At 43.3% G+C, this 24,708-nt stretch overlaps 1 protein-coding gene and 1 long non-coding RNA gene across 2 annotated transcripts in view; one reads left to right on the top strand and one right to left on the bottom strand.

The window, feature by feature from the left end:
• The window catches only part of LOC120406431, a 32,030-nt gene extending 16,201 nt beyond the window's left edge, over positions 1-15,829 (top strand). The window contains exons 2-3 of the long non-coding RNA XR_005599262.1: positions 12,396-12,452; positions 15,515-15,829. This is a non-coding gene — a long non-coding RNA (uncharacterized LOC120406431). The remainder of the gene's footprint in view (positions 1-12,395; positions 12,453-15,514) is intronic.
• LGI2 (leucine rich repeat LGI family member 2) lies at positions 110-22,829 on the bottom strand. Its single transcript, XM_039541315.1, has 8 exons — positions 22,615-22,829; positions 21,571-21,642; positions 18,237-18,308; positions 15,269-15,340; positions 14,558-14,629; positions 13,223-13,392; positions 5,545-5,709; positions 110-1,256 (listed from the first exon to the last, which is right to left on the bottom strand). Exons 1-8 carry the CDS (start codon positions 22,809-22,811, stop codon positions 439-441), a joined length of 1,638 nt encoding a protein of 545 aa, XP_039397249.1. The 5' UTR covers positions 22,812-22,829; the 3' UTR covers positions 110-438.
• Positions 22,830-24,708: the final 1,879 nt, after the last annotated feature.

Raw genomic sequence — 24,708 nt, 5'->3', positions numbered from 1 at the left:
ACAAATCATCAACAAATATGTGCAGTTGACTTTACTCTTAAGTATCATTTCTGAAATGTTAGGTTTAGAGGAAAGAAAAGTTTCCATGTTTGATATTGGTTTTTCTCCTCTCTTGTTTCTACGAGGTGTCCAATCTAATTCAATTTCTTAGGTAAAATTCACATAGCTGTCTTAGATATCAGAATAAATCCTATTGCATTGCACACTCCTCTGAATAATTAAAGGTTTTAAAATGTCTTTAAAAATGGTATAATGGACATGTCATGCAGTTAACCAAGTCATTGCAATCCCTGGTTAATATGCAAATTCTAAAAGTTCAGAAAACTTCTTACTAGTTCCACGTGTGCCCTATTTTTGGAGATGAATAATCTGTCTTTTTTTTGTTGTTTCTGATAAGTGAAAATGTCTCATTGGACATGAGATTCACTCCAACAGCCTTCATAAACTCAAGTCAACAATTATATGTTCAAATATCTGCGTGTTTCCTTTAAAACTGGAAGCAAAGAAAAAATCTCTTCGATCAGTTGACACAGCTGTGAAAGAGCGAGGTGCCTGCACGTAGATTTCTTTAAATATTCTAAAGAGGTTATTCTCGTTATCCCACTGGTATATCTGGGAGAAGGTGTAGTCACTTCCTAGAGCTAGGTAGTGATTATTCTTAAAGGAGAAAGGCTGCAGTGTCATTGCCCCTCGAGATGGGAGAGCCTGTATCTCCACAAACTGCTTGCTATTCCACTTCATGACTCTGGAGTCACCAATAAACCTTGTGAGCGTAATGTAGAGGCTGTTTTGCATCCTGAAGCTCTTCACAGCCAAGACATCCTCCATGTTGGGGATTTCACTGTGTGGGACAAACTTTTTTGAATTTTTGTTCCACTGAAGTATAATGGGAACTTGTGAGCGGCTTGACAGGATTAAATGAGATTTTCCATCTATATCAACAAACTCAGCATCTGTGTCCCTGAACCACTCATGCAGGGACTGGTAAGAGTAGAATCCTTTGTTATTCCATTTATAAACGGTTGACAGACCAGCTTTAGAGCTATCTGCTATGACAAAAAACTTTTCGCTGTCTATCTGAAACAGCTCTATATCATTTGGCTTGGAAATGCGAGACACTTCTATGTCCTGGAATTTGACAAACTTTGTCCAGCTTTCATCATACTTGTAGATGTGTGAGCCACCGAAGAGCTGTGCCACCACCACAAAGACCTGGTCATCGATCAGGATTGCTTTGCATCCCACAATGGACTGACCTGTTGCTCAAACAAAAAGCAAAAATTACTAATACAGTACAAGTATCAGAGGGGTAGCCGTGTTAGTCTGGTTCTGTAGAAGCAGCAAAGAATCCTGTACAATACAGTACAATTCAGCCACCCAAACAAAGAGAGATTTACTAAGTTCCCTCTTTCTTTATCCCTCATTTTGTTGTCTTCACGGCTGCCAGTTTCTTTTCATGTTCTACATGGCAGCATGACACAGTGCTTTCATTCATACTGCATGAGGCATATCACATTTTTTGATCCAACAAGAAGTGAGGAAAGACCACTTCAGATATTAAGGAACAGCAGGGTTTTCAAGCATTGAAACCCTTGGCTTCAGGAGCTAAGATATTGGTTGCTAGCTATGTGTATTGGAGGGGGAAAGCTAGTAGAAGGAATTGTGACAGTGACCCTGAGAGGAAGCATAAAGATAGTTTCTTGGGCACAGAATTGGCTGAAGTGGCAGACTTGGGGATTTCTGAGCAAGAAAACTGCCTGCTGTTGTTTGGGGTTTCCTCTGTCTCCTCTGTGTACATTTTTTGTGAATAAACAAAAGTACACCAAGAACACACCTGACACATATCACTGATTTCTCATCCAAATGGCATCACCTTGGCAAGGCCCTGAATTCTGACTAGTCGTTCAGGCCAAATGGGGCAACCCTAAATTCTTAAATCAGCTTTCCATTCTTCTTGGGTTACTATTCACCTGTACTGCACCAAATCTGCATTCCTGAAACAGCGCTGTTGTTTCAAGGCCTGTCAGTTCAGCACAATGAAGCCAGTTGGTTCAATGACATGAAGTCTTTGAAATGTGCACATTTGGAGTGTGTGCATGTCTCTTCTGAAGCTCTATTTTAACATTGTGAAATTGAGGTAGGTAGGAACACTGCTTTGTGATAGGTTAACACGTGCCCTTCGTACCCTGTTTCCTTATGCCGCTACTCCTAATCCATTTTTTTCTTGTGAAATCCGTTATTCCCCCAAAACTGTAAAGTCAGCAAAACATAATCACTTATATTCAACCTCAATATCTTTCTGTACATATTGTATAAAGCTATAAGATAACTTTGAAGAGAATTCCCCCACATCCTCTCTGAAAGGAAATATTTTACTTGTGCAACAGTAAACATATATATTGTGCAACATATACTCCGGGAGGAATTCTGCACAAAAAATTGAAAAAATTATGCGCTGAAAAATTAAAAATTCCGTGCATAATATTTTAATATTCTGCAAAATTCTGCATATTTTATTTGTCAAAATAACACAATAGAATCATATCTGTTTCAATTATTTTAGTAATTTGTTTCAAATACCTGTCAGTAAGTATGTCTGTAACAACACAGAAAACAAAAAAGATTCAGAAAATGTTTTTTGACAAATAGATTCCTTACTAGGCATATTAATACAGAAATCTGAGTAATAACTCATTTAAACTACAATACAGAACCATATTTCCTGCACCCCTCAGAAGCAGTGCAGGGGGAATCAGGGGTAACGGAGGAGCTGAGGGAGAGGGAAGTAATTGCTGGGAAGGAGCCTGGGTGTGAACTTGGAAGGTTGTTGGGTATGGGTGGGAAAAATATGGAACAGGTTTTGGGGGGCGGGGAGGGATTGTTAGTGAGCTTCCGGCATGCAGACCCTGGCTGACCCCTAGTCTCTCCCACTCAGTCAGGCACATCTGCCCCGTCCTCATGTGTCTCTGTGCCCCCACTCAGGCACAGTGTGGCCCTGCATTCCCTCCCCCTTCCCCCTGCACCTGGATCCCATTCAGCCCCTGGCCCAGTCTGTCCTCCCGCACTAGCCCTAATGAGCCCCTGTCTGACCCCCCCAGCAGGCCCACACTGTCTGTCTCCCCATATCCCCTATCTCCTGACCTGGCCCAACAGGTCCTGTGAAGAAGGCACTACAGCAGGGGTGAGCAAACTACGGCCCATGGGCCGTGTCCAGCCCATCAGACCTTTTAATCTAGCCCTCAAGCTCCTGCCAGGGAGCAGAGTCGAGGGCTTTCCCCACTCCAGCTGGGAAGTGGGGTCGGGGGCTTGCCCCGCTCCGCATGTGCCGTGGCTCCGCGTGGCTCCTGGAAGCAGTGGCATGTCCCCCCTCCAGCTCCTACACATAGGGGCAGCCAGGGGGTTCTGCATGCTGCCCCTGCCCCAAGCTTCAGCTCTGCAGTTCCCATTGGCCAGGAACTTCAGCCAATGGGAGCTGCAGGGGTGGTGCCTGTGGACGGGGCAATGTGCAGAGCCACCTGGTCAGTGCCACGCCTCCGCGTAGGAGCCAGAGAGGGGACATGCTACTGCTTCTAGGAGCTACTTGAGGTAAGTGCTGCCTGGAGCCTGGACCCCTGACCTCCTCCCACACCTGAGCCCCTTTCCCCAGCCCTGATCCCCCTCCCACCATCCGAACCCCTCTGTCCCAGCCCGGAGCACCTGCCTGAAACCCAAACCCCTCGTCCCCAGCCCCGCCCCAGAGCCTGCACCCCCAGCCGGAGCCCTCACCTCCCCACACACTCCAGCCCCAGCCTGGAGCCCAACCTCTCAGCCCCAGTCCGGAGCCCCCTCCCACACTCTGAACCCCTCATTTCTGGCCCCACTCTGGAACCTGCACCCCCAGCCCAAGGCCTGTACCCCCTCCCACACTACAACCCCCTGCCTCAGCCCAGAGCCTCCTCCCATACTCTGAACCCCTCTGCTCCACCCCCAGCTTGCAGCCCCCTCCTGCACCCCAAACCCTTCATCCCTGGCCCCACCCCAGAGCTCGCACCTCCAGCCAGAGCCCACCCCACCCCGAATCCCAACCCCCAGCCCGGAGCTCCCCCAACTCGCACCCTGAAGTCCTTGTTTCTGGCCCCACCCCAGAGCCCACACCCCCAGCCAGAGCCCTCACCCCCACTCTCAATTTTGTGAGCATTCATGGCCCACCATACAATTTCCATAGCCAGATGTGGCCCTCAGGCCAAAAAAGTTTGCCCACCCCTGCACTATAGGCTCTTTCTCTTCTCTAGCTGGTCAGGAGTGGCTGCTCTGGTCTAGTGCCACAGTGCCCTCGGCAGCAACTTTCTGGCAGAAGCTATTTTCTGCAAAAAAAAAAATTTAAATGTGCACAGCCCATGAATTATGCACACAGACAGTGCGCGAAATTCCCCCAGGAGTAAACATAAAGAAAATTAATTCAGATTTGTCAAAATACTGCTCTTCCTTACACCTATGCAGTCCCATTGATTTCAGTGGTGTTGCACGGGTATAACAGAACAGAGTTTGGTGCACTGCATTTATTTTGCCATGTAGTAGTTTGTACATTTGAAGGTCAGCATGAAGGCAAGATGAACTTTCTTGAGCACATGATGCTAACTGAACCCTAATGTTAATCTTCTAGATGAACTGTACGTGAAAAAGCTAGATAGTGCATCAAGAGATCAGTTTGGGATTTCACACTTTTTGGATAAAATTAATTCTATTAGAATGGATAGGTACTTCAAATGTTGTGCTAATATTGTGCCTACATAATCTGCCTACTGCAGGGCTCTTATACCATCATCTGAAGCATTTAGTGCTGGCCACTGTCCGAGACAGGATACTAGACTAGATGGACCTCAGGTCTTATTGAACATGGCAGTTCCCATGTTCCTGTACACAAGGCCCCGATGTTGCAAGCTGTTCCACAAGGGCAATCCCTGTGTGAAGGCCCTGCTAACTTTAGAAGGGCTTGCAGGGATATAAGGGCCCATGCATGAAGAACAATTTACAGGAGCAGAACCCACCCTGTCTACCCTGTCCTTTGCTAAAGGCTAAATATGCTGGGAGGGAGGGATAGCTCAGTGGTTTGAGCACTAGCCTACTAAAGCCAAGGTTGTGAGTTCAATCCTTGAGGAGGCCACTTAAGGATCTGGGGCAAAAATTGGTCCTGCTAGTGAAGGCAGGGGACTGGACTCAATGACCTTTCAAGGTCCCTTCCAGTTCTAGGAGATTGGTATATCTCCAATTACTATTATTATTAAATATCAGAGAGACAAATGCCAAGCTTGTGTACTCTGTTATGGTAAGAGCTGTATCCAACTAGAACAATATGGCTCTCTAAGCAATCTAGTCCACATTATGGCCTTGGTCCATTGACTTCAATGTGGGGGTTCAACAATGGTGGAATGATAAGAGGATATAGCATCAAGTGGCCACTCCATGATGTATCAGTGAATTCCATATTCCAACTCTTCCCTTCTCCCATTACACACTGAGGATTCCACCACTTCATGTCTAAATCAGATATATTCATATGTGTACCTGTGATGTTGTCATAACTTCTGAAATTCATTTCAATGTGATCCCATTCCAGTACCATGCAGTTTTCCATGCTAGGCTGTGCAATGGCTACGTACACATCATTCTTAGAGTTGAATGTATCCACTGAAACTGACTGGTATGGCAAAATCTGATGAACAACAAAATCTAGAAAGAGATGTTTAAAAAAATTACAATACATCCCATGTTGTAAATACAAAACAGTTGACACATGGTTCCTGTTTTCTAATCAGTACTATTGGAAACTATTTTAGGAATAAGAACTCTGAATTTAGGATTAAGCTTGTAACAGCCCTAACATGGAGAGTGTCACGGAGTGACAATTAGGCATGCAGCAATAGGGAGAATAGTTTGCTGCTCTGTGCAGTTTAAATTTCCCTTCCAAAATTCAATTCACAAGAAGATCAAGACGTCATTGGTGTTAGCTGCAAAATCTGCATTCGATCTTGCGTGATATCTATGAAATCAGACCACTGACTTGCCTAGAAAGAAAGCTAGAAATTGTACTGTATGTCTATGAGTAGAATGTAAAGTGTGAAATCCCGGCACCACTGAAGTCACAGGAATTTTGCCATTTATTTCAACAGAGTCAGGATTTCACCCAAGTAACTTTTGGTCACTTATTGCTATGCACCACATCTTAAAAAATCTCGTTATTGCACATGTGTATCTGAAACCTGCTATTTATTCAACATAGACATTTCTGCACATTTCCAATTAAAGCAGACAAGGTGAATTCCTTGGGATAACCCCAGGGCTGGCTCTAGACCCCAGCGCGGCAAGCACGCGCGTGGGGCGGCCCTTTCCCGGGGGGGCGGCAGATTGGGCCGGCGGACCTGCCGCAGTCATGCCTGCGGGAGGTCCACCGGAGCCCCGGGAGGACCGGACCTGCCGCAGGCATGACTGCGGACGGTCCGCTGCTCCCGCGGCTCCGGGGCACCTCCCGCGCATGACTGCTTGGGGCGGCCAAAAAGGTAGAGCCGCCCCTGGATAACCCTATCGCAGCTACCCCACACCTGCAATGACAGAAATGTCTGGCAAGAAGGGGTCTCGAAAGGTCATCTAGTCCAGCCCTTTGTGCCGAGGCAGGACCAAGTATACCTAAGGGAACTTTTAATTAAAAAAAAAAAACCCGAATAAAAGTATCATTTAAAGGGACACTGTCAAGTATTTTAGGTTTAAAATTTGACATACCTTAATGTTATAATCTAGTGGAAAACCTAGGGTGGCGGCTGAGGCTTCCAAAGCATCTAAGAGAATTGGGAGTCCAACTTCCACATGCTTCCCTAAGTCTCTTTTGAAAATCCCAGCCTCTATGTCAATTTTATTCTAAAATTCACTTGAGCCTAGAGCTCATTTTATATGTTGCACAGCAGGAGACTCAGGTCTGAATCTCATACTTGTTCTGTTGCAACAGTAGCTTGGCAGGTCAGAGCAGGGGACTATTATGAGGGAACGAGACTTAGGGTGACATAGGTTGGTCAATAAAGAGCATCATTAACAGAGTTCAGGTCTAGTTTGGGTGACAAACCCTGTCAACAAGGAGGGGAAAAATATTTGTGAGAGAAGATGAGTCTTTTGTTAAGATGAAGATTCATCTCAGACCCAGAGACACCCTTACATACTAGACTCCCTAGCAGGGGCGGCTCTAGAAATTCCGCTGCCCCAAGCAGGGCGGCGCACTGCGCCGCTCACGCCGCCCTTCCCCGGTCCCGCGGCCAGGGCAGAAGTGGCTGCGGACGGTCCCGTGGTCCCACAGCTCCGGTGCAGCGGGACCAGCGCATCCGCCGCAGTCATGCCTGCGGGAGCTCAAGCGGAGCCTCGGGAAGAGGGGACCCTCCGCAGTCACGCCTGCGGCAGGTCCGCTCGTCCCGGGGCTCCGGTGGACTTCCCACAGGCATGACTGCGGAAGGTCCGCCGGAGCCAAATGCCGCCCTGCCAGGACAATGCCGCCCCACGCGCCTGCTTGGCACGCTGGGGTCTGGAGCCGGCCCTGCTCCCTGGGCCATGCTGTGCATGCTAACTTTTCATATTCAGAAAGGGCATGATGACCCATGAATTTTAGCAACATTTTAATCATGTCTCCCTGACCCTTTAAAAACTCTTGCTCAGTTCTGTGCACTTCAGTGGTGGTTAAAGGCATGTCCTTATTTCCCCTCCAAAGTAATTATCAATTGCTTCCAAAAGTTGGATTTTACATCTATGCATACTTGAAAGGCCCACCTTTGTGGAATCATGCTGCAGGAGGTAGGACTAGATAGCTACAATTAAACAAACAGAAAATCTACCACTCCACAGCTAAAATAGAGAACAGCCACCATTTTTCTGGTGACTACCAAAAGCAAAGCATAAGTTTTTGTGGCAAGTTCTCCTGTGTCACTGAAATAGCAGATCCTATTTCCAAAACTGGATGTATTTGTGCTGATAATATCAATGATGCTGGTGTGAAAGCAATTACATTTAGAAAGCAAGGGTGTTGTTATCGTCAATTCCGTTGGAAAAATTAAAGGACTGGAGAATATTGGTAGTAAAATATATGGAGAGTAAAAATAAATGAAAGCATAAAATGGAGTTAAGGATGGAACAGTGACTCTAGCTGTTACTGATAAACATATATTAAAAGTGTGTGTGTCACAGCATGGCACTGGCCCTTTAAGAAGGAAGAGGCCAGTGTACCTGTGTCTCATCAGCTGCTTCCCAACTGGGGTTAAGAGAAGGCACCTGGGCCATGCAGGTGAGAACTGCCTGGGAGTTAGGGGACTGGCAGGTGAGAGTTGCCAAAGATCTGGAGACTGGAGGAGGTCTCTAAGAAAGCAGAAAGCTATATAGACCCTCCCTGGAGAGAGGGAGGAATTGCCAGGAAGCCAGTGCAGGGGCCAGAGAGCCATGGCCAGTGGGGGCTGAAGGCTGAATCTGAAGTTGGAATCGAGCCGTAGTCTGCAACCTGTTATTTATTCAACTTATCAAATAACATCCTGGAGAGATTCTGTTTTCCCTTTTGAGGGGAAACTGTTCCCTCTTCACCTGACCAGGGACTTGAACCCTGGACTCTCAGATTAAAAGTCTGATGCTCTACCAACTGGGAGATGCCTGGCTCTCTGAGCTGGAGAGCTGCAGCTGGAGGGCCAGACAGGGCTGAAGCATAATGAGGCATAATGAGAGATGCAGGAGCAACACTTACGAGGTGAGCCCAGTGAGAGATGTTGAAGCTGCAAAGAGCCTGAGTGTGGTGATAGGCACCGGGGCTGCGTTTTGATGGACTGTTGGGGACTTGATTTATTATGTTTTATAAGTATGGGACATTATCTGTAATAAATTAGCCTTGCAGGCACACAGCATGCAGCACAAGGCTGGAGGGAGCGCCAAGTGAGGCAACTTTATCACAACGCGATACAAAAAGAGGGGGGTATTAAAAACTAAATAAATCTGTCAGGACATCACAACCATTTTGAAACAGTCTTAGGGCAAGTGTATAAAGTTAGTGAATTAAAACAAACCTGCCCATTGGCATCATATGGTCCACAGCTTGTTCAGAAGTGATACTATATCAACAAAGCTCACACCAACACTGGGTTTATTATATCACTGGATCAGTAACAATGGAAATATTACTGATCAAACTCTCACTGAATCAGCTGATAAATAGTTCACAGTAACTGGTGAAAGCAACTACAAATTTACACAACATTTTTATAAAATATATTGGCATGGAGTTACGCAGTAAATAGATGCTGTCATCTGTCCTCAGACTTAGATTTTAATGGGCCTGATTTGCATTTTCACTAAGGCCCCTTTATACCACTCTAGCAGTAGAGAGGCCATAAGTGGACATAAGGGCTTATTTAGATAGGGACACTCAGGTCTCATCTAGGGCAAAGTGCATTTGAAGGGTGTGATTTGCAAAGCGCTCTAACGTTGCTCTCTAAGACGCTGCTGACCTGCTCAAGAAAGATACATACATTAACGTGAACCAGGTACATTTTAGAGGGTGCCAGCAGGGTCTACATGGGGGAGTTAGAGTGCAATACAGTAGATTGCTTTATAGATCTCACCCCTCAGGAAAATTAATCCAAATGAACTAAAGATGTGAATTTAAAATGGATTATTTAAAACAACTTAAACCTCTGTGCGGACAACCTCATTCAGAATTAAAGTGACCATAATTTGGTTTCTTTTAAATTAATTACACTATGCTAAACTGAATAAAGTTTAATTCTGAATGAGAACGTCCACACAGGAGTATAATATAGTTTAATTAATCCACTTTAATTTAGCACCTTTAGTTAATTTGGATTAGTTTTCCAGATTATCCCCATGTAAACAGGCCCACTTTAAGTCTCTTTAAGTTGCCAGATGTGCACCCACTTTAAGGCCCTACTGTGCTGCCAGAGCAATGTAAAAGGGCCTTAGAGTCAATGAGAAGCAGCCTTATAAAAATAAGGTTTAACGAAACCCAGAAAGAGTTTTTAAAAATAAATAAACATTGCTTTGCCGTGTTTGCAACCAAGCCCCTTTAGCCCTGTGCCATTGTAGGAGAACGTGATAGTATAATGGACTAGAAACAAAAGTGAAATAGATTAATCTATGTTCTTTGTCCAAACTGTGAGACATGCAAAAACTAAACAGTGATAAAATGGTTAAAGGTAACATTAGATTGTTAAAATTCTTTCAGTTTTAATAATCGAGCGTGTTAAAAAGTGTTTTTCAATTTTATAGCATCCCTTTGATTCATTACTGTTCTTCAGTTCATCAGGTCTGGTATGTCAATGAAGCCACTGAGATGTAAATCTTACTAAACAAATTCCTATTGAAATCAAAGGTATTTTGAAAATTACCCATATTATCCATGTAATACTTGATGTGGATCACTGAAGAATATAACACATTGAAAGGTCTGGTAAACCATGCATGATAAGGGAGGGAAAGATGATATTGAAGATTAATGTGAACAACTATGTGAAAGTGACTCATACTGAGGGATAGGAAAAAAAGCAGAATAACCATCTGTCCTTCAGTGAGTAGGAGAATAATACATTTAGCACTTACAATATATATTGCTTTACAGTTTCAAATCACTGTACTAATTAATTTGCGAGTCAATGTTAATCTTCACAGACCATATAAGAGGAAATTGAATAGAAAAGCTAAGATTGAACAAGCTATTCTGCAACAGCTCCCTGTGTGGACACACTTATTCTGGCAGATGAATGCCTTTTCCTGCTCTTGCTTAACACACTTTGGAAATGGATTAAGAAACTAGAAAAAGGTACTTTTATTCCAGAGAATAAGAGTGTCCATACAGGGAGCTATTCCATAATAAATGCTGCCTTTTTAAATTCCCACTATGCCTTATTTTGGAATAACTTTCCACTATAGACAAGCCCCGATTCCCACTTTACACCTAGGGAAAGTAAGAGCAGACAGGCTGTGATTTGCCTGATTCCACAGACAGAGTCAAGGGCAGAGCTCAGCAGTGGGTAGTTTTTAATTCCACACTTGGGGCACTATGCTGCCTCAGCGATGGTGCACTCCCTGAAGAATTTTTTCTCTATTCCAGAAACTGTTTCTTCATAAAGACTACAAGGAGTCGGTGGCACCTTAAAGACTAACAGATTTATTTGGGCATAAGCTTTTGTGGGTAAAAAACCCCACTTCTTCAGATGCATGGAGTGAAAATTACAGATACAGACATAAATATATTGGCACATGAAGAGAAGGGAGTTACCTCACAAGGGGAGAACCAGTGTTGACAGGGCCAATTCAGTCAGGGTGGATGTGGTCCACTCCCAGTAACTGAGCTGAGGAAGCGTTGTTCTAAGACAGCCATAAAAATGTTGGCATACTGTGGGGCTATGCGGGTACCCATAACAGTGCCACTGACCTGAAGCTATAAGTTGTCCCCAAATCTGAAATGGTTGTGGGTGAGAACAAAGTCACAAAGCTCAACCACCAGGTGTGCCATGGCCTCATAAAGACTGTTCCCCTCCAAACACCTTTTAAGGAGGCCCTAAGTCACAGCTCCAACTTTTCCACAATTTGCTCTCATGCTGTTATTAAAAAAACTGGAAGGCATGTTGCTAACTACGTCAGTGTTGGTGAGGTGACACGGTTTTCTTTGTTCAGATCAGCTAGCAACTGACTGGCTGTGGGGTTTGAAAATATCCTATACTACCCTGCCTCAATGCTTCTCTGACTGCAGTTGCACAAGTATTCAAGCAGTCAGTCATTACACTACATAAAACCCTAGTTTCTTACATAATCCCTAGAGCATATGGGGTCAGATTTATCCCGAGTGTAAATTCATTTAAATCAGGACAGTGAAGTAACAGCAGGATTGAATTTTGCCTACGACACTTGCACAGTTACACATATAGATTTACAGAGAGAGTAGATCTAAATCAAATCCTTAGCTGCTGTAAATCAGGGCAGCTCTGAGGATCTGGCTGTCAAAGTTTACACAGCACTAAGCCAGTGCTCGTGCAACAGTAACCTGTTAATGAATGCAGATTGAGGTAAATTAAACTTTGTGTTTTTGCATCATTGTGGATCAGCAGACACAGTAATGGAGATTTCTGGTATGGTTCCCAGCAATTTCTGTCTTCTGTTTTTGACATCAATTTGTCTACACAAGGAATTATCATCCTTCACCTCTGCTGCTTCACCTGACACACACATTGGGGCTTTAACTTAGAGTTTATTCTTTTTACTTTTTATATATGGTGCTTGGGCTATATTTCATACCTGGGCTTGGAGTTTATCTTTACAACACTGGCAATCAACTTTTATGTTGTCTCTTACACAAGATTTTAAGAGCTCTATCTCATTCTTGACAGGCTGCTTTTGCAGAGATGAGAACTCAAATACCATTAATATGACTGCCATACCTTCAGGTGAGAGATATAAGGCAGGTAAGGTAATATCTTTTATTGGACCAACTTCTTTTAGGTACAATTTGCTCTCATCATATACATGAACAACTGAACATTAGTGGCTAGTATTCTTAATATAGTACGATTGTATTCAAACACAGATAACTGATGATTACAGACCAAACATAACAATCTTCTGACGATCAGAACTTCATGCAAGTTTGTCTCCACATCCTAGAGAATGCTTTTTACTATCTAACATAAAACAAATACCAGGTTCCTAAGCCATGCAGCACTAGTATTATCCAATATTTTTCTCCATTATTATGGGTCTGCATAATTAATTGCTGGAAACACTGCTGACACATACTTGTTACAATGCTACTAAACTGCGGCCTAGTGAATGAAGACAACAGATACAACGGTATCATTTAGCATGTAGATTGATGTCAGGAAGTTCTTCTGACATAGATATACGGCCTTATTCCAGACAACAGCAAAAGGTCTGTGACTGAAAGTTGAGTCACAGAGTCATGATGAAACATTATGGAATTTGAAAATCATAGCTCTTGTCCCTTTTATCACTTAATCCAAATAAAATCTCATCTACTTCCTTTGACTTTTAAATGTCATCTTCTCAATAGTTAGGCTTGTTCTGTTATTCTGAAGTGCTGTATATAGAACCCTCTTCTCCCTCCACCCAAATCATGCTGACATAGTAATATGGGGTTAATCTAAATTTCTAATCTTTAATAATTTGTAGTGTGCTTAGAAATATATATTCTGAATACCTGTAGTGGTGCATTCATAATCAAAACTTGTGACATCATTTAACTTCTTATCCTGGTATTCTGCTGGACCAATACACAGGACATCAGAAACAGTGGAATTTGTCATCTTTAACCACAAAAACAACCACTTGGCTTTGCAGTCACACTCAAATTTATTTCCCCTTAAATCTCTAAAAAAACACACAGAAATAAACATATTTGAAATGGTGGGTAGTGATATGAAAACTGCAGAATTGTTAGCACCTTGACATACTTAATTAAAAAAATAGCTGAACTGCTTTAAATTGATTCTGACAGAAGATGGAAAATATTTTCCATCTATTATCCTAACTCTATTGTTCTTTGCACTTCACTGAAACGTAGTTTAGAAGAAATACAGGCCCCAATCCTGGAAACATGCACATGTGTAACTTTATGCATGGAACAGATCTATCCAGGTGTTTCACGTTCATAAGCATTAGCAGGATTGGAACTATAATTCACTAAAAATCCTCACAAGAAGGCTGCCTCCCACTCCGCTGCTTTTCCATTGTCTCAGAGTTTCACTGAAATTCATAGATTCCTTTGCTTCACTATACCAGTCCAGTACACAGGAAGCTGACAGTAACAGCCATATCAGTGAAGTTTCTATGTTACATTGAAACAGAGCATACAGAGACTAATTTCACAAACATCTGAAATGTTCACAGTGTGTTAAAATTCTTAAAAGGGTCACCATCAATGTGAAGTTGAGTCAATTCCAAAAAGAAAGGTATCTGTAGTTCCAGGTACAATTCCTGTCTGAGCCTCTTGACAATGTTTGTGGCTTTACAATCACATTTTCCTGCTTTACAAAAATATTTTGCTCTCCCTTGTTGCGGTGTGACAGACTCTGGCAAACAATAGGGGAAACTGACTAGCCACAAGAAAAATATTGACACAGCCTGAGCAAAGTGCTGTCAAATAGAAAATGAAAAAATAGGGGGAAAATATATTTTTTAATCTAATCTCTTTCCATAACAGTAATTTTAGGGGCTACTTGTAGCAACAGTAGATTAAAAAAATGTTCACACAAACTGTGATTTTAAAGTTGATGGTGTCCCCTCAATTCAAGAATTTTCATGAAACATCAGAAAATAAGTAATAATGCTGGTCATGTGCACTATTGTGATAAACAACAAGTGAAGTCTAATTTAATCCTACTGAGCAAACAATATTAAAATGAGAATGCTAATACAACACAATAAGCATTTATTTTTAGCATGGATTTCAGCTACACCAGAAAAATGGAACTTAAAGCACAGATTAATAGAGTCACAATGACAGGCAACCAATAAAAAGATTTTCATTACTTACAATTCAATCAGAGAATCTAAATCACTGAAGATATCCCTTGGCAGAGCTTTAATGTTGTTGTTAGCCAAAGAACTAGAAAAGAAAGTTAGATCTTATTATCTTGACTCCTATCAAGTCTAACGTCACTTAAATAATGCTAATGATTTGATGTTGTCTAGTCCTAGTACTGACCATGACTAATGGGATCATGAATGAATTAAACACTGTGCTTCCACCTTCCTTGTGAATCTTTGCTAATGTGTCAGAACAGAAAGTGAAGATGACTAGAAACAAAAGGGAAATTGGTCAATGGGTTTTTATTGCCCAAGAGGAATGAAATATACAAACAAGCAATAAAATGCTGAAAAGTAAATGGAATTTTAACTATAATTTAATATGCAGTAGCCAAGATATTAGTAATAAGAACTGCTTGCACAAGTAAAGGTTGCATGTTCAGGTTGTGAGTGTGTGTAACTCAGGTGAAAACCCTGAAGTATCATCAGAACAGTGAATATTTTAAAACTTACTGGAAGCCACGTTGTAAAAGTCTGAATTAGCCAATGTGCAGAGATTAAGATGGAAATGTCCTACGTAGCACAAAAACTAGTTTTCTTTAAAGGAGCAAGAGCCTCCACCATTAACAGTAAAAACAATTACAGAAGTGCTTGAGGCCTGAGTTTTGGAACATCTGGCAATGTTTAAACAACTTCTAATAAGTGTTAAAGGACTTACAGGTGAGTCAGATCGCGAAGGCCACGGAACGCATTTCTTGAAATGGTTTCTATTTTGTTTCCTTCAATAAATCTATACAGAAAAATAATAAATATATATTTAAATACCTTAATTAACAGTATTAGTATGTATGTTTTAACCTATCACCTCCTAACTTAGTACGTATCTACATAGGCTCTCATATGACACTGAAGAAATATCAGTAGAGCTACTTACATTCCCTTTTCCGTTCTCTTATGGCCAAAGCACAAGAGAAGAAAAAGGTGACAGTCCGAACAAGAGAGAGAGAGAGAATGTAAGGGAAAGAGTTGGAAAGAGAAGAAGGAAAAGCATGGACAGTGTGCATAACCCTATTCCCCACTTCCCAACCAGTTAATCATCCCCTGAGGAGTTCTACTGGCAGACCTGAGAGGGGGAGTTGGTTTGGGTTCCACAGCGCTTAGCAATGCCGTTTGATACATGTGGTGGTATGAAGATAGACTGTAAGCTCCTTCAGACCAAGTAAGTTAAGAACAAAACAAAGAGAGACGATAGCAGCAGAGAGACACAATAGAAAAGTGGTGGAACAAAGGTGAGGACAATAAAATGAACCTACCTACATTTCAGCATCTGGACTGAAATCTTTATGGTCTCCTTGGGGGCTACACCTTGTGGGTTCACCACCAGGACTGGCCGTGGAAATTGCAGAATGACTCCCTACGTTTCAAGTAACTAAGGTGTTGGAGAAATAATTTTGTTTGGGGGTTAGAGAGCAGTCAGCTGCTGTGAACAGTTACATTGTGTTTGGCTCTTCACTATCTGTCTAGGTTCATATATTGGTGCCCAGCTCTGTAGTAACTGTTCCTCTTCATGAAGTGACAGGGATCTCTCTTCACATCAAGAGCACAGATAAGGACGTTAGAAAGGAGTCAGTCTACTCCTGCAGAAGGTTGCCTTTAGCCATGAATTCCATATGCACTCCCAAAGGCCATATTGTCCCCATACACCATATCCAAGGCAGCTGGAGCTATTTTCTCATCCTTTGAGGAGACAGAAGGTTTTTTTCTGCCTTACCAAGATCTGTTGCCTCCTCAGTTGGTGTAAATAGCCATACCTCCATCAAACTCAATGTTTCAAGATGGGGAAGTCTGGACTGGGACTCAGTGACTGCATGGCCCAGTAAATATAGATTCCTGCCTCGCTGAATCTTCTCCTGAAGGGACTCTTCCGTGAGACTGCACCTATCAGTGTCACTCTCTAATGACTGACAGTCTGTTAGCCCAGTCCTTTTTCAGAGCTCCTAGGCTTATATATTCAGACACTTAACATAGCCCAGTAGTCTTGGCAGTATTTATATATTTGTTCCTCTTAATAGTGTAGAAATGATGTAGTTATTTTTGGCAACATTACCTGTTGTGCATACTCCCTAGCCTGCCCTCCTCCTTGATCTCTGATTTTGTACACAAAGAAACTTTCTCATTTGTCAGGGAGGTTTCTTTATTCCCTATGCAGGGTCTGGTTAACAATGCCTGGGAGAAACGGAATACTGGAGTATTAATGCTGCTTAGCATTCATGTGGAGGAAATATCGCTGCTTAGGTTCAATTTACAAAAGGTGGAGGTGAGGTCTCTTGGCAGGAGGAAACATTCTGAAGAATTGGCAGAGATGTTGATCATAACCTTAGCTAGGAGCATCTGTCTGGCACTGGTTAAAGTGGGTTGCAGTCTTGGGGTCTTGTTAGATTTGTCTGTTTCTTGATAGAACGCTACATTTGATCAAATGACTAAGAGACTCCATACTTTTCCTTCAAATGTGGGCCTGCCCCTTGCATCCATCTCTACAAACATAGGCTATTGTAACATGCTCTATCTTGGGCTCCTCATGAGCACTAGTTGGAAGCTGAAGCCAGCCCACAACAGACCCAGATTTGAAAGTGGTCTTTTTTGTTTGGTGGGTTTTTTGGGTTTTTTTGCCTTCCACACGCTTTTTACATTTTGATGCCTCCAGCTGTAAAACTGATTACTGCTGTCACTGAAAAATCCAGGTGCTGTAGAATCATGGATTACAGCATATGCTGTTTGCCATATTCCACTATTTCCAGATCTGTTACTTCTATTGCTGGCTGCTCCTCCATACTATAATATTAGTTCTTAATGCAGCACGTTTAGCAGTAACTGCCTATAGACGTATAAAGGCATTAGCAGAGGTTAGCGTTCATGACACTCCTCCAGGCAGCAATATAATGGTGAGAATCTATAAAAGGGGAAGTTTCTTTCACCACTGAAAAGTTATTGGAGGGATGTATCTCGTACCCAGAATGTGTTCAGACTCTAAAAACCTAACTCCTGATTTGAGATACGAAAGCAGGTGAGTCTTTGAAAATCCCTTTGACTGTGAAGTGAGGATAACCAGATAATACGATTAGTATTCTTTTAAAAAAAGAGAAAGAAAGGGTGGTAAGAAAGAGGAAAATGAAGCAGAATAAAGGGAAGGAGCTAACTGAGCTAAGAAGAAAGAGGATGAAGTATAAATGAAATACTGAGGTGGCAAAGATACTGCAGAGAGAGAGTGGAAGGGGAGAATGAAGAAGGGGATCATGGCTACAAAAGAGAGTGACTCTGATACTCTGCACCTACCTGCTAGGACTTGGCAGCAAGCCATTATCTACTGATTGACATTTCAAACTCCTCCATTACATTGGCCTGCATATCTAGCACCAGTTCTAGATCACCAGCCCCATTTCAGTGAATTGTGTCTATACAGAGTCACTCCAGCATGTATGGCATATTTTAAAAATACTCTGCAACATCTAAAAAATGGTAGGCAGCTGTATGAGACATTTGAACAGAAAATGGAACATAAATCCCTCCACTTTTTTTGGCCCTCGTAATCACAGGGAAAACTGTTTCTCCAAGGCAGGAGTTTTGGCAACTCAGCAAAACATCTGGGTTTATAAAAGACTGGCAAATACATAAAATACAGAACTTACAGGTACTCTAGATGGAAGAGACCAGCAAAGGCATCATCTCGTACGATAGTAAATGAGTTAGAGTTCAGCAAGCTGAAAATGGAGAGCAGCCATTAGGAAAGCCGACGAAAACCTGACACAGAGGATTATGCCAGTCACGTTTATTGACTAGCATCAGCCTAATCTTACTGACTCAGGCCCATATTATCGCATCAATACAGCATGTGGAAACTATTATGGAGTGCTGCTTTAAAAAAATCAGTGGCATAATCTGACCCCTAATTAATGTCTTCCATGCTTTAAAAAGTATACTCCATGACATGTATCATCCACCTTGGTTGAAAGGCACAGAGGGCTAGATTTTCTGGTGCACTACAGCCACCTTGTGCTACATCAGTGGTGCAAAGTGGCCTTAAAGTGGCCAGAGTTAGTCAGCAGAGAACTCCCCCTATATTCTCTGTAAAGTGGGCAGAGATAGTCAGCAGAGAACTCCCCCTATATTCTCTGCCAGCAGAGGCAGCTCTGCCCCACCCACGGAACCTTAGGTCAGTAATGTAAGTTAGATAGCGCTGGGCAGGAGGCACTCTAACTTGTGCCATGGCTGTGAGGCTGGGGATCAGGGAACTACAGCCAGCCACAGCTCTGCTCAGCGTGGGGTGGAAAAGCTGCCCTGTAATGCTTGTATATGCAAGTATCTGATAAAAAATTTGCTCTTTCTTCATCCCATTAGTCTATGAAAAGGAAACCCCACTCAAAGGAAAGACTACTTCTAAAATCTCACAAGGGCTCCTGGAACTCCCAGCAGCTACAAGTGAACATGTCTGCATTTATCTCTTATTATAACCACTTAGTAATCCTCTTTTTGCATAGTTTTAGGCATTTTACTAAAATTAATTTGGAAAGCTAATGAATATGAAATGCAAACTTGCTCTGCAAGCCTAGGTCAGTCTGCTAATTCTAGACAAATACTCTTTAAATTAACCCAAAGAAATCTGAGAAAGATTGAGATGGCAATTAAAATAAATCCCTATATTGCTATTTTACCAAGATTACTAACACATAAGAACCAGTACCAAAGATTGCAAAGAGCGATGGTTATTTCAGTTCACACCTTAAGCTACTTCCTTCATATCTTGAATCATTCACATTCCTGTGTTTGAAAGGCAAAACTATAAAATACATTAGTCAGCAAAATTTGACTTGCGGGGGGGCAAGATAAGTGGTTGGTATGGCACTTAGACACTCCTCCCCAATTCTGATCTCCCCAATAACATGAACAAACTAACCATGCTGGGACTCTTCCTCCTCCCCCACTGAACAATCTGATACCCCCACTTTGCAATATCATCTGCTGGTAATCTCACCACTGTACCCCAACTTCTGAAAAAAATAAACAGGCAGCCCCTTCCACGTTGCCCTCCCCTCAAGATACAGGCCTCTACCTGCCATCTCCTTCAAATCACTGGCAGGCCAGGTCTTCACTCCCTTTGCCTTGGCCTTCCCCTCTTTGGACTCCTCACACTGCTTCTGAAGGGTGGGGGATGGATCTCGGCACTGGGGCTGAGCTTGTGTAACAGCGACGGATCCCGGTTGTCGGCGGGAAGGCTCAAACCTGGGCCCTCAATGCATGAGCCTCTACCACATGAGCTAAAAGCCACATGGCCCTTAGCTAAGGCTGTAGAGCAGACTCATTAATCTCTCTCTAAGTGGTCTGTCTGAGTGCCACTAGATGTGATAGAACACCACACCCAGGAGGCGTGTGGGTTATACTTGCACTCCAGCTCTCTTGGGCAAATCTTCTATAGCCTCAAAGAGGACCAAGAAAGTGCCCTGTGAGTGTGCTCTGATCTCAGCCCTGCTCTATACTTTCAATGAAGGGAAGAGCTCAGGTCTTAAGAGCTGGAGGCCTCCAGACTTTCCTTCCCCTGAGTGCAGTCTATGGGCTTGTCTATAGTGAGAAAAAGCTTTGTATTAGCAAACATGTTAACTAGCACCATGTTAAACATGTTTTTTCCCTTACCACACACACAAGTGTTTTCAAATGTGGCAGCTGGTTAGTTAATACGTTTTTCTAACGCAGTGCATTTTCCCACTAAACACAAAGGCCAGGGGGTTGCTGTATTGAAGGTGCTAGGCTCTGCCAGCCCCTCCCTTTCCTAGCTGCACTCCGTGGTGCTGCACTAAAGGGGATGAAGGCCTGTCCTCGTCCTGTCTTCCCTTCGCTACCCAGTGTTCTCTCCACTGTGCTGCTGAAAGAGGGGGGGAAACAAAGGTATTTGGCACAATTGTATTTGTTTGTTTTTGTTTATTCAAAGAAATAAAGGTGAGAGGATTGAACTGGTGGGGCTTAGCCCCACTTGCCCCTCCCACAAGACGCCACCGGGGGCTATTCTGTCTCAGCAGACCCCGGTTTTAAATGATCTGTCTATGGTACTTACATGCCCTCATTTCTGTAGTGCCTCACAATCTTTTAATGTGTTTATTCTCCTAACACCCTCTAACACAGGGAAGTGCTACTATCCACATGTTTACTGATGTGGCACTAAAGCACTGTCAAGGGGATTTAGGCTCCTAAATCAGTTGGGCATTGCATCACTAAACACAGCAATACCTAAATACCTGGGCCAGGGAGACTAAGCAGCTTGTCCAAGGTCACCCAGGAAGTCTGCAACAAAGCAGAGAATTGAACACAGGGATCCCATGTCCCAGCTTAACACCCTAACCACTGCACTGTCCTTCCTGCAGAATAGTCATCACTTCCTAGATCGGTTTGGTGGTACTGGAACATGTGACCTCAAAGCCCCACACTTTCCACTCAGACACATTCAACCCGACACAATTTGCTTAAGAGACTTTGAACTTGATAGGTAGCACCAAATTCTCCTCTCAAATGTATTTGAATGATCTGGACTCTGACAGTCCACTCTCCCTAGAAGAGCAAATTACCACTGATATCAATACCACCCCCACCCAGCCCTGCACGGTTAATGTCAGATTCATTAGCATAGAATGAACATGATGTTGGAGTTAGATCAATCATGTGACTCCAAGAGGAGAATTCTATCCTAAATTTGTTTAGTATGGGCCTTAAAAAGAATTTAAAACAGCAGAGAAACCTAGTGTCTTTGTTTAGTAAATTAGCAATAATTTCCTAAATGGTTTTATGCCATATTGTCAATGAAGCCAATTCATCCCTGGCGTATTGTTACACCACTGAAGTCAATGGAGTTACCCCAGTGATTAACTTATCCATTATCTTCTTTCTGAAGATACCACGGTGCCTATATCTATTCTAGGGGGATATTGGCAAAAGTTTTAGTTAGAGCTGTGTTTTGTTGGGAAGTGCAGTACTTACAGCAGTTGCAGGCAAGGCAGATGGGCAAACATTCTGTCCTTGATTTCAGAAAAGGTTCCATTTACCAGGCTCCTGAGAGGGAAAAAAATCCAGGAAAATCCAACAATTAAATAAGGCTCATGATCATCACCTCCACTAGCAGCATCACAATATCCACCCCATTGGATGGCCTGGCCCCTTTTTATAATATCCCAGCAAGAGGGGTCAATATTCATGTTTAAAGGGTGTTTAATTCTGCTCCTGTCCCTGTTTCTCCCCACTAAGCTTGTAAAGTTCCCTTTTCAACGTATCCTCACATTAATCTTTAATACCATGCACTTTTAGCCTCTTGGCAACCTCTCTCCACTGGGAGGGGGGGATTGTTTTGTCCGCCCACTTGTATTTTTGGATTTTTATAGAGAAGAAAGAACAAAAGAGAGAGGGAGAGAGAAAAGAAAATTAGTATACGTGTGTTAAACAGGATTAACAGTAAAAGCACATGAGATTTAAAAGTGGTGCAAGTTAAAAACACCATCATTTCCAGTTCTACTCACATTACAAATGCATCTAACTAACTCTCAAGTTCCTGAAGTCTGTGTAGTCTTTTTCCCAAGGTAATATGCCATATTAGATAATTACCAGGGAGTAAATCTTTCGTTAATTCTACAGCACTTTAATATGGCCACTTGCCATCCCCTCAGGTCCATAAGATTTACACATGGTAAGTACATATATACATACATGCATTTTCCTTCCCTTACATATCTGCTGTAGAAATGGTGTGGTCAAGATTTCTCGTTTGAAAAGGTCTTTCAGATATGGAAATCCAACTCATTTGCAGCTGCATGGCAGTGCAATATTTCAGCAATGGAAAGCACAGACACTGCCATACACTAACAAAACTGCACATTACTGGGATCTTAGCATCCATCAAGAAGCCAGCATCCAGCAGGGAAACTAAAACCCCAACTTAAAGAAAAGAATCCCAAACCACAAAGAAGGAATGGGGTGAGGGGCACCCAGCCGCTGCCCAGGAAAACTCTGGTGTAGGAAGGTTTAACTTACAAGGAGCTGATGTCGCTGGGGATGATTCGCGGCACACCAGGGGATCCCACACAAATGATGGATTCTTTGGTGCAGCTGCATGTGGCAGGGCATCGGACTGGCTTTTTCACCTGGGCACGCTGCAGTAGGCATGCCACTGCCAGAACCAAGAGACAGAGAGAACCGCCGCTGCAGCCGCTGCTTCGTAGGAGAGCCATACCGTTCCCTCCTCCTCTTCCGCGTGGTCCCCTTTTGGCCCTGCACCCTTGGCCCAAGCACTGCTGCTGCTGCTGCTACTGCACAGGAGGCTGGAACAGGAGTAGGAGCCAGGCAGCATGCTGCACCCTTATGCTCAGGCTGAGTGTCTCTCTGCAGCAGAAGCAGCAGTAGCAGTACCAGGGCTGCTGCACTAGACTCCTTCCTCCTGACATCAGCACTTCAGCTGCAGCCTTTTCTATCCAATGAATAATTTATCAAACGCTCCATTGCGAGGGAGAGTTTAAAAATAATCCCCCAAATAGCCAGGGCTCAAAGGACTCTGTTTCACTTTCCCCTCCCCCTCCCCTTGGTTTCTCCTTGAACACTAGAGAGGAGAGGAGGCAGCTGGGTGACCTTGTGGGGGAGGGGGGTATAGTTGTCATACACACGACTAGGGCCAAATGTTCATTTCCTGTGCAAGAAGGGGTGCAAAGCATCCCTGGGCTGCTGCTCCCAGTGACCTGGGACAGAAGGGGGATTCCAGGCCTCACACGTACATTTACACACAGCATGTTAGCGCCTTTGTGCAGAAGTGGGGAGGGCTGCGGGGGGAACAATGTTAGTTTAAATAATTTAAAGACACTGTCTCTCTCTCCCTACCCCCATCACCATGTGGTGGAAACAGCATTTTAGGGGATTGGAAAGCCCGTGACATTCTTTCATCATTTCCTCAATTCTTCTTCTTTGTAACATGTTTAGTTCTGACAAAGTTCTTAGTGCTGCGCAATGAACAGATCTGAAGGCAGACCCTGCCCCAAAGCCCTTACAGTCTCCATGACAGACGAACAGAAGGCAGGGCACATCGGGATACTCAGAGATGGGAATAATTTAGGAGGTTATTTTTTTTCATGTCATAATTATCGCAAGCTCCTATCTGGTGGGCATAAGGGAAGAAGTGAATTTATGGGAGGATTAGGAGCAAGATGATAACAGGGAAAATCGGTGCACTAGGAAAGGCAGTGTCGGAAAGTGCACAGAGATAGGAATGGGAAAAGAAAACAGAGGGTGTATTAACGAACCATTGGGTAATACAGTAGGAGACAAGGTCTGAGCTGCATGGTAGGGCAGGTCTGTGCAGGGACTTGAGAGTGAGGAAAGGAGATTAAACTTGATTATAAGAGGCCTGTGGCAAAGCTGGGAACTCAATACAGATCCGATTTGCAGTCCACAATGCCATCCTTCCTCACTATAGCACTAATATCTAGCCCTTCACCCTTTTCATCTGCAGACCTCAAAAGAACTCTGAGAAGGAAGGAAAATACCATAACCCCATTCTACAGAGGGAGAAGCGCAGAAAGGGGATCTCTTGCCTAAAGTTACTCAGTAGGTCAGTGGCAGAGCCACAAACAGAACCCAGTAGGGTGACTAGACAGCAAGTCTGAAAAATCGGGATGGGGGTAGGGGGGTAATAGGAACCTATATAAGAAAAAGACCCAAAAATCAGGACTGCCCCTATAAAATCGGGACATCTGGTCACCCTAGAACCCAAATCCCTGACTCCCAGAAAATTGCCTGTCTGCTGGCCCACATTGCTCGCTATGATTTGTAAAGTGTCCATTCCCTTACTAACTAGGTGCCATACATGCAGTGTAGTTGTAGCTGTGTAGGTCCCAGGATATTAGAGAGACAAGGTGTGTTTGGTTATATCTTTTATTGGACCAAAATCTGTTGGTCAGAGAGACAATCTGTTCCATCTTGCATTTTGCTGTGATGCTGCAAGTTCCTTTCCCAGACCTGAAGAAGAGTTCTGGGGTGCTTGAAAGCTTGTTTCTCTCACCAACAGACGTTGGTTCAATAAAAGATATTACCTCCGCCACCTTGTCTCTCCAGGTGCCATATACACAATGTTCTTAATTC

The sequence above is a fragment of the Mauremys reevesii genome, linkage group 5 (genome assembly GCF_016161935.1).
Source record: "Mauremys reevesii isolate NIE-2019 linkage group 5, ASM1616193v1, whole genome shotgun sequence".
NCBI lineage: Eukaryota > Metazoa > Chordata > Testudines > Geoemydidae > Mauremys > Mauremys reevesii.
The sequence above is the reverse complement of the archived record's forward strand: the minus strand, read 5'-3'. Positions and strand labels throughout refer to the sequence as shown.

Bases quoted from the DNA above. Each gene is read 5' to 3' on its own strand.
- LGI2 (XM_039541315.1), bottom strand. From the start codon at position 22,811: ATGGCTCTCCTACGAAGCAGCGGCTGCAGCGGCGGTTCTCTCTGTCTC. The intron at 14,630-15,268 runs GTAAGTCCTTTA...TTTCTTTTCTAG, and splicing joins CTTCGCGATCTGACTCACCT to TTCTTTGGCTAACAACAACA. The intron at 5,710-13,222 runs GTATTCAGAATA...ATCTCTTTCTAG, and splicing joins TTATGAATGCACCACTACAG to ATTTTGTTGTTCATCAGATT.